This window comes from Ranitomeya imitator, chromosome 1 (genome assembly GCF_032444005.1).
Source record: "Ranitomeya imitator isolate aRanImi1 chromosome 1, aRanImi1.pri, whole genome shotgun sequence".
In the NCBI taxonomy this organism is placed as follows: domain Eukaryota; kingdom Metazoa; phylum Chordata; class Amphibia; order Anura; family Dendrobatidae; genus Ranitomeya; species Ranitomeya imitator.
The window spans coordinates 901,321,143-901,334,252 of NC_091282.1; the positions used below are offsets into that span (position 1 = coordinate 901,321,143).

Here is a 13,110-nt window from a genome sequence, read left to right on the forward strand (position 1 = left end):
TGAGTGCGTGCTATCAAATTTGCATTGAAAATCGTAGCATGCTGCAATTTTTTTCTTATGTCAAATCTGTTTAACCCCTTAATGACCGCCAATACGTCTTTTAACTGACCTGAGATATAAGAGAATAGCCTCCCCATACAGATGACAATCCAGCATCTGTCAGTTGTACACTATAGCTGACAACTTGCTGTACCAGCCACAATCAGTATTTGCACCATCTAAATCTGTTTAACCCCTTAGATGCTGCTGTCAATTGTGACTACATCATTATAAATGGTTAACAGAGTGTGGGGGCTTCTTCTTTGTCACAATTGGTGCCCTCAGATCATGATTTTGTTGTCCTGATGTTTGCCATGGCAATTCATGACCAAATAGCGGCCTTAGAGTCTGACGGCTTTAGTAATCTGTTTAGAAGTTAGCAACATTTAGGTGGCAAAAATACACATTTTAATTTCTGTCATGCCACTTTGCATTAATTCCTGTAAAGCACCTGAAGGGTTAATAAACTACCTGACAGCAGTTTTCAATATGTTTTGGGGTGCTGTTTTTAAAATGGTATCACGTTTGTGGGTTTCCCAATATATGGGACCCCTAAAGTCACTTCAAACATGGATAAGTCCCTAAAAAAATAAATTTTGTAAATTTCTTTGAAAAAATGAAAAATTGCTGCTACATTTTTAAACCTCCTAAAATGCTAACAAAATAAAATAACATTTTACAAATGGTGCTGATGTAAAGCAGACATGTGGGAAATGTTATTTATTAATGGTTTGCTGTTGTATAACTATCTGGATTAAAGGGATAATCATTCAAATTTAGAAAATTGCTAATTTTTTAACATTTTTCTCAAATTTTTGATATTTTTTATAAATAAACACAAAAAATGTTGAACAAAATTTACCATTATCATAAAGTATAATGTGTCACGAAAAAACAATCTCAAAATCACTGGGATTTGTTGAAGCGTTGCAGAGTTATTACCACATAAAGTGACACTGGTCAGATTTCAAAAATTTGGCTCGGTCACTAAGGGGTTAAAAAAAACGCTGTTCAGCACTGCCCTATAAAATAACATTGGTCCAAGTACTATGCGATATCACTTGTCCCTTGTATACGCTCATGTGAGCGAACACTTAGGGTACCGTCACACAGTGGCACTTTGGTCGCTAGGACGGCACGATCCGTGACGTTCCAGCGATATCCTTACGATCTCGCTGTTTCTGACACGCTACTGCGATCAGGGACCCCGCTGAAAATCGTACGTCGTAGCAGATCGTTTGAAACTTTATTTCATCGCTGGATCTCCCGCTGACATCGCTGAATCGGCGTGTGTGACGCCGATTCAGCGATGTCTTCACTGGTAACCAGGGTAAACATCGGGTTACTAAGCGCAGGGCCGCGCTTAGTAACCGGATATTTACCCTGGTTACCAGTGTAAATGTAAAAAAAAAAAACACTACATACTTACATTCCCGGTGTCTGGTCATGTCCCTCGCCTTCAGCTTCCCACACTGACTGGTGAGCGCCGGCCAGCCGTAAAGTACAGCACAGTGGTGATGTCACCACTCTGCTTTCCGGCTGTCCGGCACTCACTGTCAGTGCAGAGAAGCACAGCGCCGTGGGACGCGACAGGAATGTAAGTATGTAGTGTTTTTTTTTTTTTTTACGTTTACGCTGGTAACCAGGGTAAACAAAGGGTTACTAAACGCGGCCCTGCGCTTAGTAACCCGATAATTACCCTGGTTACCGGGGACTTCGGGATCGTTGGTCGCTGGAGAGCTGTCTGTGTGACAGCTCTCCAGCAACCAAACAGCGACGCTGCAGCGATCGACATCGTTGTCGTATCGCTGCAGCGTCGTTTTAGTGTGACGGTACCCTTACGTACAGGCACAGGGATCTTGGTGACTACAGTCACTTTATACCGCACAAGGCATAAGTTGTACAGTCCCAAAAGGGCACAATGTTCATTGTCTTCTCTTACACCTGATGGGCAAATAATCAGGAACAGCATAACACTAAAATAGTAAAAATTACACAGCTCTGATTTTAGGCCTGGCAGTCAGGTTACATTAGGATGGGTGATGCTTCCTCAAACCTTCCCTGCCACTATGAGTCCAAGGGATGCTACATCCTACAAAGTATGACCTGCTTTGGCATCATTCACATTGTTGTAGCATCCTTTTGTATCGCAATGGTCTTTCCTTACTAACTATGTTACTATGGTTCTGTAAAAGGACGTAGATCTGGGGATTTATTATGATGGAATATAGGCTGAACTGGATGGACAAATGTCTTTTTTCGGCCTTACTAACTATGTTACTATGTTACCTCTGGCGTTTTATGTAATTGCGAGACCACAACCCATTTCCAAAATTACCTCTGACTACCCCTACTATGGGCTCATAATATGCAGACCATTAATACTTTGAATTTAGACAGAGTAAATCCTTTTTTTTAACCCTGGTTTAGTCCAAAATCTTTAAATCAGTAAAATGCCATGTCATTTGTCTCTTACTTTCAGCAACATTAAATTGTACATCAATTTTACCTAGAAAATGTTGCTTTATTAGGACACCATTTTATGTTCCTCATGCATCGTAGTCTTCCAGATAACCATTATACAAAGGCCAGTTACATTGATCTTCATGTACCCTTCTGAGTTGAACCCCTTCTGCCTAATATGTGGTGGTGATCTTGTTAATTCAATGTGCCAGTCACACTAATACATCACAGTGATGGCATGGGCACAAGAACTGTTCCAGCAGTATTATGCAGCAGACACCCTAATTTAGTGGCCTGGATCTGAAATAATGCTGATTGGGCATTTCACTCCTCTTTTGAAACATCACGTGCAATTTGAATGTTTCAGGAAAAGAAGCATAGATTATTCACCCCATCACAATGTCAGCTCGCCCAGTGTTCTGCTTTACGACAGTACTCTTCATAATAATGATGCCGATTTCACTTTACAGGGAGTGGCTGAACTAGCAAAGCAAGTGAAAAGCCTACCGACAGCAAATTACAACTTGTTAAAGTACATTTGTAGGTAAGATTTGTGTGTACCACATAAAGACAACTATCATTAATATATAAATAAATATATATATATATATATATATATATATATATATATATATATATATATATATATATATATATATATATACAGCACAGACCAAAAGTTTGGACACACTTCATGTAAAGATTTTTCTGTATTTTGGTGCCATTTTATTCAACTATGTATGAACTACATGCCCATATAAACAGCTTGGGAGAGTAGATGCTACTGACAGACACTGATCAATTATTTATTAAATAATAAAAAACATTTTTTTTACATATATACAGTACAGACCAAACATTTGGACACACCTTCTCATTTAAAGATTTTTCTGTATTTTCATGACTATGAAAATTGTACATTCACACTGAAGGCATCAAAACTATGAACTAACACATGTGGAATGATATACTTAACAAAAAAGTGTGAAACAACTGAAATTATGTCTTATATTCTAGGTTCTTCAAAGTAGCCACGTTTTGCTTTGATGACTGCTTTGCACATTCTTGGCATTCTCTTGATGAGATTCAAGAGGTAGTCACCGGGAATGGTTTTCACTTCACAGGTGTGCCCTGTCAGGTTTAATAAGTGGGATTTCTTGCCTAATAAATGGGGTTGGGACCATCAGTTGTGTTGTGTAGAAGTCTGGTGAATACACAGCTGATAGTCCTACTGAATAGACAGTTAGAATTTGTATTATGGCAAGAAAGAAGCAGCTAAGTAATTAAAAATGAATGGCCATCATTACTTTAAGAAATGAAGGTCAGTGAGTCCGAAAAATTGGGAAAACTTTGAAAGTGTCACCAAGTGCAGTGGCAAAAACCATCAAGCGCTACAAAGAAACTGACTCACATGAGGAACGCCCCAGGAAAGGAAGACCAAGAGTCATCTCTGCTTCTGAGGATAAGTTTATCCGAGTCACCAGCCTCAGAAATCGCAGGTTAACCGCAGCTCAGATTAGAGACCAGGTCAATGCCACACAGAGTTCTACTGTACCAGCAAACACATCTCTACAACAACTGTTAAGAGGAGACTTTGTGCAGCAGGCCTTCATAGTAAAATAGCTGCTAGGAAACCACTGCTAAAGACAGGCAACAAGCAGAAGAGACTTGTTTGGGCTAAAGAACACAAGGAATGGACATTAGACCGGTGGAAATCTGTGCTTTGGTCTGATGAGTCCAAATTTGAGATCTTTGGATCCAACCACCGTGTCTTTGTGCGATGCAGAAAAGGTTAAGGGATGGACTCTACATGCCTGGTTCCCACCGTGAAGCATGGAGGAGGAGGTGTGATGATGTGGGGGTGCTGTGCTGGTGACACTGTTTGGGATTTATTTAAAACTAGATGGTGGCCTGATTCTAACGCATTGGGTATTCAAGAATATGCATGTCCACGTAGTATATTGCCTAACCACGTAGTATATTGCCTAACCACGTAGTATATTGCCCAGCCACATAGTATATTGCCCAGCCACGTAGTATATTGCCCAGTCACATAGTATATTGCCCAGCCACGTAGTATGTTGCCCAGCCACGTAGTATATTGCCTAGTCACATAGTATATTGCCCAGTGACGTAGTATACAGCACAGAGCCACGTAGTTTATTGCCCAGACACATAGTTTATTGCCCAGCCACGTAGTATATTGCCCAGCCACATAGTATATTGCCCAGCCACGTAGTATATTGCCCAGCCACATAGTATATTGCCCAGCTACATAGTATATTGCCCAGCTACATAGTATATTGCCCAGCCACGTAGTATATTGCCCAGCCACGTAGTATATTGCCCAGCCACATAGTATATTGCCCAGCTACATAGTATATTGCCCAGCCACATAGTATATTGCCCAGCCACATAGTATATTGCCCAGCCACATAGTATATTGCCCAGCCACATAGTATATTGCCCAGCCACATAGTATATTGCCCAGTCACGTAGTATATTGCCCAGTCACATAGTATACAGCACAGAGCCACGTAGTATACAGCACAGACACGTAGTATACTGCCCAGTCACGTAGTATATTGCCCAGCCACATAGTATATTGCCCAGCCACGTAGTATATTCCCCAGCCACGTAGTATATTGCCCAGCCACTTAGTATATTGCCTAGCCACATAGTATATTGCCCAGTGAAGTAGTATAGAGCACAGAGCCACGTAGTATATTTCCCAGCCACGTAGTTTATTGCCCAGCCACGTAGTATATTGCCCAGCCACGTAGTATATTGCCCAGCCATGTAGTATATTGCCCAGCTACATATTATATTGCCCAGTCACATAGTATATTGCCCAGCTACATAGTATATTGCCCAGCCACATAGTATATTGCCCAGCCACATAATATATTGCCCAGTCACGTAGTATATTGCCCAGTCACGAAGTATATTGCCCAGTCATGTAGTATACAGCACAGAGCCACGTAGTATACAGCACAGAGCCACGTAGTATACTGCCCAGTCATGTAGTATATTCCCCAGTCACGTAGTATATTGCCCAGTCACGTAATATATTGCCCAGCCACATAGTATATTGCCCAAGCACATAGTATATTGCCCAGTCACGTAGTATATTGCCCAGTCACGTAGTTTACAGCACAGAGCCACGTAGTATACAGCATAGACATGTAGTATACTGCCCAGTCAGGTAGTATATTGGCCAGTCACGTAGTATATTGCCCAGCCACATAGTATATTGCCCAGCCACATAGTATATTGCCCAGCCACATAGTATATTGCCTGGCCACGTAGTATATTGCCCGGCCACGTAGTATATTGCCCAGCCACGTAGTATATTGCCCAGTCAATGAAGTATACAGCACAGACACGTAGTATACTGCCCAGCCGCATAGTATACTGCCCAGTCACATAGTATATTGCTCAGTCACGTAGTATACAGCACAGACACGTAGTATACTGCCCAGTCACGTAGTATGCGCCATATCCCTGTTAAAAAAAAATGATTAAAATAAAAAATAGTTACATACTCACCTTCCGTAGCCTCCTGATCGAAGCGGCCGGTTACCGATGGTCCTCGCACGCTCCGGTCCCAAGAGTGCATTGCGGTCTCACGAGATGATGATGTAGTGGTTTCGCGAGACCGCTACGTCATCAACTCGCGAGATCGCAGCATGGACCGGTTACCGGAGCATCGCAAGCGGGAAAGGCCTGTTGTGGATCCGAGGGGCCGATGGACGGTGAGTATATAATGATTTTTTATTTTTTTTATTATTTTTAACATTAGATCTTTTTACTATTCATGCTGCATGAATAGTAAAAAGTTGGTCACACACGGTTAATAGCAGCGTTAACCGAGTGCGTCACACCGCGGTCAATGCTGCCATTAACCCTGTGTGAGCGCTGACCGGAGGGGAGTATGCGGACGACGGGCACTGACTGCAGGGAGGAAATAGCGGCCATTTTCTTCCGGACTGTGCCCTTTGCTGATTGGTCGTGGCTGTTTTGCAGCGACCAATCAGCGACTTGGAATACCATAACAGACAGAGGCCGCGACCAATGAATATCCGTGACAGACAGAAGGACAGACAGACAGAAAGATGGAAGTGAACCTTAGACAATTATATAGTAGATTGAAGGCATGCTGAACCAGCATGGCTACCACAGCATCTTGCAGCGGCATGCTATTCCATCCGGTTTGCGTTTAGTTGGACCATCATTTATTTTTCAACAGGACAATGACCCCAAACACACCTCCAGGCTGTGTAAGGGCTATTTGACCAAGGAGAGTGATGGGGTGCTACGCCAGATGACCTGGTCTCCACAGTCACCAGACCACAACCCAATCGAAATGGTTTGGGGTGAGCTGGACCGCAGAGTGAAGGCAAAAGGGCCAACAAGTGCTAAGCATCTCTGGGAACTCCTTCAAGGTTGTTGGAAGACCATTCCCGGTGACTACCTCTTGAAGCTCATCAAGAGAATGCCAAGAGTGTGCAAAGCAGTCATCAAAGCAAAAGGTGGCTACTTTGAAGAACCTAGAATATAAGACATATTTTCAGTTGTTTCACACTTTTGTGTTAAGTATATAATTCCACATGTGTTAATTCATAGTTTTGATGCCTTCAGTGTGAATGTACAATTTTCATAGTCATGAAAATACAGAAAAATCTTTAAATGAGAAGGTGTGTCCAAACGTTTGGTCTGTACTGTATATATGTAAAAAAATAGTTTTTTATTATGTAATAAATAATTGATCAGTGTCTGTCAGTAGCATCTACTCTCCCAAGCTGTTTACAGTATATGGGCATGTAGTTCATACATAGTTGAATTAAAATAATCTGTGATCCAATGTTTTATTCCAGAGAAATCCATGTTTTTCTCAATATCTAAATGAGCTGTTAAGATCTAAGAGCCGGGATCTCCCTGAGAATCTGCCTCCAGAGATTATTTTAAATGAGAGGAGGAATTGCCAGTGTGAGACGTGTAGGTCAGGAGAGCAGGCTGCCAGTCATTACATGTCTCACACTGGTAACGTCCCCTTCATTTAAAATAATGTCTGGAGGCAGATTCTCATGCTGATCTATCTGAGACCCATATATCTTACAGCTTATTTACATATTAACAAAAATATGGATTTCTCTGGAACTCACATCACAGATAACAATTTATTCAAATGCCGTGGGAAGGCTTGGGAAGGGTCTTCAGGCATTCTATGTGACTGCAGACTAATGAATCCCGCAGCTTGTGCACTACACTTGCATTGAGCGAGGCCACGCACCATCTAGTGATGAGACCGTTGAGTGGGCGTGGCCTCCAGTGGGCACAGCTTTGCTCAATGCAAGTGTATGGAGCGAGGCCGTGCCCACTAGACAGGCTTCGGCCAGGAGTATAAATAATGCATACATACCCACTGGTCCCGGCTCAGAAATTGGCAAATCCTCGCAGGACACAGTGTGACTGCAGACTTATTAGCTTAGACAAGACAATCCTTTTAACTATACATGTCTTAAAAAGATAATAAAGATATTATAATGCAAATAGCTCCAACTGAGCACTGAAAAGGTTTGTCCAGTCTCAAAAGAAAAGCCTGCAGTCACTCACAATCCCCCTGTATTTCCCATGCGGATTAGCGCTCAAACGAATTGCATATTTACGGTCAAGTGCCGACTTGTCTCACCTGGATGGTCCCAATGGAATTGAATCAAGAGAAGTGCGGTTGTCAACTCGGCATGTGACCACAAGTAATCAAAGCGCATACATCTGGTCACATGAGCGCCCACCCACGTAGTTATCAGTTACATCAGAAACAAAGAAGTAATTCCTAAAATGTAACCATTTATGTAGTAAATGTTGGGTCTAATTTTGGGGTCTTCATAGATACTACCAATGAATATATACAGTGGCTCTACCTGTAACATAGGTGCATAATTGATCACATTGTGCTACATTATGGGGCGCAATACAGAATGCCTGCATGGGTTGCTTTTATATAATCTGTCTTAAATCATTTTTTTTTTCAAATTTCTATTTTAGGTTTCTGGATGAAGTTCAGTCATACTCGGGGGTAAATAAAATGAGTGTACAGAACCTTGCCACAGTATTCGGTCCCAATATTTTGCGGCCTAAGGTGGAGGATCCCATGACTATAATGGAAGGTAAGTTGGATGCGTACATTTTTGCAGTTCGGTCAATATTCTTTAGTGTTAAATAGATTTGCTAATGGAATTCATCAATGAGAATTTTTTCCCATTATAAATGGCATATGCTATTGGGCATTTATGAGATGCTATGAATGTGGTTTTCTCATCAGGAGAGAGAGGCAGTGAAGATACAAGATTGTTTTCGTACTTTGAATAACGCTGCACTTATTTTATCTCTATAAGGATCCTGTCGTAGAGACAGTTTCTCTTTAATGGGATAAAACATGCTAGCTTATACAGAGTAGGTGATAGCGATGTTATAGCAGATGTCTCCTACCTCCAGAATCTAGTAGGACAGTGTCTCGCGATCATTCACACATCTGGTGCATGATCTCACCTGTCTGGCTGGTTGATGGTGTGAAGAATGATCCCCCCAGGATAAAGAGCTACACGACTACAATAACAATGACATCATGTTCCAATTTTAGATTGAGTGAATAAATGAGATCATGTTCCATACATCTAATTAAGCAATCAATATTTTGGGGTTGGGCAGCACGGTGGCGCAGTGGTTAGCACTGCAGCCTTGCAGCGCTGGAGTCCTGGGTTCTAATCCCACCCAGGACAACATCTGCAAAGAGTTTGTATGCTCTCTCCGTGTTTGCGTGGGTTTCCTCCGGGCACTCCGGTTTCCTCCCACATTCAAAAGACATACTGATAGGAATTCTAGATTGTGAGCCCAATCGGGGACAGTGATGATAATGTGTGCAAAAAAACTGTAAAGCGCTGCGGAATATGTTAGCGCTATATAAAAATAAAGATTATTAATATTTTCTCTATGTCATATCTGGTGTAATATTCCCTGTCATCACAATAACCAGGTCTACAGAACACATACAAAATACAGCTGCACCTAGTAATATACGTGATCTATTATTGGATTCTGCTTCTCTATGCCTACATCAGGCTGCTCTCAGATGAGAAAGCAAAAACCTGCTGACAGGTTCCCTTTAAATACACCGTATAAAGCTGAAATTACGCCAGTGTATAGTACCTGATGCCATATGCTAATGACACTCGGCTCCAGCTCTGTTGTGAACGTGAGCAGAGTGGTCAGTGCTCTGTGCTCCGATCCTCTCGCATCAGAGAATCGCAGCACAGGTGAGGAGCACTCATGCCCATGCAACTCCTGCATAAACCAGAAAGCTTCCTCTTATACAGTCATGGCCGAAAAGGTTGGCACCCTTAAAATTGTTCCAGAAAATTTCTCCCAGAAAATTATTGCAACTACTTATATTTTGTTATACACATGTTTATTTCCTTTCTGTATTTGGGAACAACACAAAAAAACAGAGAAAAAAAAGGCAACTTTGACTTAATTTCCCACAAAAAACCCAAAATAGGCCAGACTAAATTGTTGGCACCCTCAAATTAATATTTGGTTGCACACCCTTTGGAACAAATAGCTGCAATCAGTTGCTTCCTATAACAATCAATAAGCTTCTTACACCTGTCAGCTGGAATTTTGGACCACTCTTCTTCTGCAAACTGCTCCAGGTCTCTCATATTTGATGGGGGTTTTCTTCCAACATAAATTTTAAGATCTCTTCACAGGTGTTTACTTGGATTTAGATCTGGACTCATTGCTGGCTATGTCAGAACTCTCCAGCGCTTTGTTACCATCCATTTCTGCGTGCTTCTTGAAATACCGTATGTTTTGTGTCATTGCCCTACTGGAAGACCGATGACCTAGGACTCAAACTCAGCTTTCTTCCACTGGGCACTACATTGCGATCAGGGTTGGTCTGTTCCCCCGGATTCTCCGGTGGACCCAGGCACTGACACCTGCTGGCATACTGGCCAGCAGCTGCCTAGGGCCCCTCACTGCTCCATGGGCCCCCAGCCAGTGGGCAGCTACTATGGGGGCCCCCGGTGCCAGCGGAGAAGCAGCGGGTGACAGGAAGTAGAAGCCCCTGTCGCCGCTGCTATAGGGAAATAAATATTCACTGCTTCCCATGCCCCCATGGGCATGTAGAGGGGTGAATATTAATTTCACTTTAGCAGCGGGCAGTGTTTGCCGCAGTATGCACATGAGCGCTGTGTCACTTACAAATCCTGAGCCGCAGTCTGCAGCAGCAGGAGCCGAACATGTCAGCTGTTATCAGTGACGCCCGCACTGCTCTCTGACTAGTTCTGAGCGGAGCCACGAGCAGGACGTCCTCCCAGCGTGACATCACCACTACTCCCGGCTCCGGCGCTCAGATCTACTCAGAGCAGTGCGGGCGTCACTGATAACAGCTGACATGTTCAGCTGCTGCAGACTGCAGCTCAGGATTTGTAGGTAGCACAGTGCTCGTATCCTGATGACCTTTTCTGTCACTGTCTCTTCCCTGCGGTGGAGCAGCTCTTAAGGCTATGTGCACACGTCAAGATTTCTTGCAGAAATTTCCTAAACAAAACTGGACATTTTCTGCAAGAAATCCGTATGCGTTATTTTCACGTATTACTCGCATTTTTGGCGCTTTTTTTGCAGATTTTTTGCGTTTTTTCCCCGGAGGTTCTGGGATGCAATAATATAGTGGGAAATTCACAAAAAATCCACAAAATTAATGAACATGCTGTGTTTTTTTCCACGATGCGTTTTTTTACTGAAAAAAACGCAACATATGCACAAAAATTGCGAAATGCATTATAAATGATGGGATGCATATCTATGCGTATTTTAAGCATTTTTATAGCGAAAAAACGCGAAAAACCCGGAACGTGTGCACACAGCCTTAATAAGGTTTAAAGTAATACTGATTGGCCACAGCGCAGCCTGACTGAGCCCCTCTACCCATGTATTATCACTGACAGCACCCCCTCCTCCTGTATCACCACTAATTAATCCCCTTGCCCCGGACTCATTCTGAGCCCCTCTACCCCTGTATTACCCTGACTGTACGCCCTCCTCCTGTATTACCCTTGACTGCTTCCTTTCCCCCGTATCACCCCTACTGAATCCCCTCACTCTGGAATCACCCTAACTGAGCCCCTGTAATACCCCAAACTGCACCACCTCCCCTGTATCACCCCTGCTGAATCCTCTCGCCCCAGAATCACCCTGACTGAACCCCTCTACACCTGTATTATCCCTGACTGCACCCCCTTGCCCCGGAATCACCCTGACTGAGCCCCTCTACCCCGTATTACCCCTGACTGCACCCCCTCCTCTTGTATCACCCTTGACTGTGCCACCTCCCCTGTATCATCCTCTATCTGTCGGAGTCCCACAAGGTTCAGTCCTTGGGCCCTTGCTCTTCTCCATTTACACCTTTGGCCTGGGACAGCTCATAGAATCTCATGGCTTTCAGTATCACCTCTATGCTGACGACACACAGATCTACATCTCTGGACCAGATATCACCTCCCTTCTAACCAGAATCCCTCAATGTCTGTCCACTATTTCATCCTTCTTCTCTGCTAGATTTCTGAAACTTAACATGGACAAAACAGAATTCATCATCTTTCCCCCATCTCACGCGACCCCCCCCAACGAACCTATCCATTACAGCAAATGGCTGCCCACTCTCCCCAGTCCCACAAGCTCGCTGCCTCGGGGTAATCCTTGACGCTGATCTCTCCTTCAAACCACATATCCAAGCCCTTTCCACTTCCTGCCGACTTCAACTCAAAAATATTTCACGAATCCGTTCATTCCTCAACCATGAATCTGCAAAAACCCTAGTCCATGCCCTCATCATCTCTCGCCTTGACTACTGCAACCTCCTGCTCTGTGGCCTCCCCTCTAACAGTCTCACCCCCCTCCAATCTATTCTAAACTCTGCTGCCCGACTAATCCACCTGTCCCCCCGCTATTCCCCGGCCTCTCCCCTCTGTCAATCCCTTCACTGGCTCCCCATTGCCCAGAGACTCCACTACAAAACCCTAACCATGACGTACAAAGCCATCCACAACCTGTCTCCTCCATACATCTGTGACCTCGTCTCCTGGTACTTACCTACCCGCAACCTCCGATCCTCACAAGATCTCCTACTCTACTCCCCTCTTATCTCCTCTTCCCACAATCATATACAAGATTTCTCTCGCGTATCACCCCTACTCTGGAACCCTCTACCACAACACATCAGACTCTCGCCTACCATCGAAACCTTCAAAAAGAACCTGAAGACCCACCTCTTCAGACAAGCCTACAACCTGCAGCTACCACCGATCGACCAAACCGCTGCATGACCATCTCTACCCTAACCTACTGTTTTCTCACCCATCCCTTGTAGATTGTGAGCCTTCGCGGGCAGGGTCCTCATTCCTCCTGTACCAGTTATGACTTGTATTGTTTAAGATTATTGTACTTGTTTTCATTATCTATACCCCTCCTCACATGTAAAGCGCCATGGAATAAATGGCGCTATAACAATAAATAATAATAATAATAATAATTGCGCCTCTTTCC

The 13,110-nt window shown here is 43.4% G+C and overlaps 1 protein-coding gene across 6 annotated transcripts in view; it reads left to right on the forward strand.

Moving 5' to 3' along the window:
- The window catches only part of ARHGAP24 (Rho GTPase activating protein 24), an 896,906-nt gene that overhangs the window by 868,026 nt on the left and 15,770 nt on the right, over positions 1-13,110 (forward strand). For all 6 annotated transcript variants that reach the window (XM_069743298.1, XM_069743290.1, XM_069743329.1 and 3 more), the window contains 2 exons: positions 2,973-3,046; positions 8,551-8,672. In XM_069743298.1, coding sequence (XP_069599399.1) covers positions 2,973-3,046; positions 8,551-8,672 — 196 coding nt within the window. The remainder of the gene's footprint in view (positions 1-2,972; positions 3,047-8,550; positions 8,673-13,110) is intronic.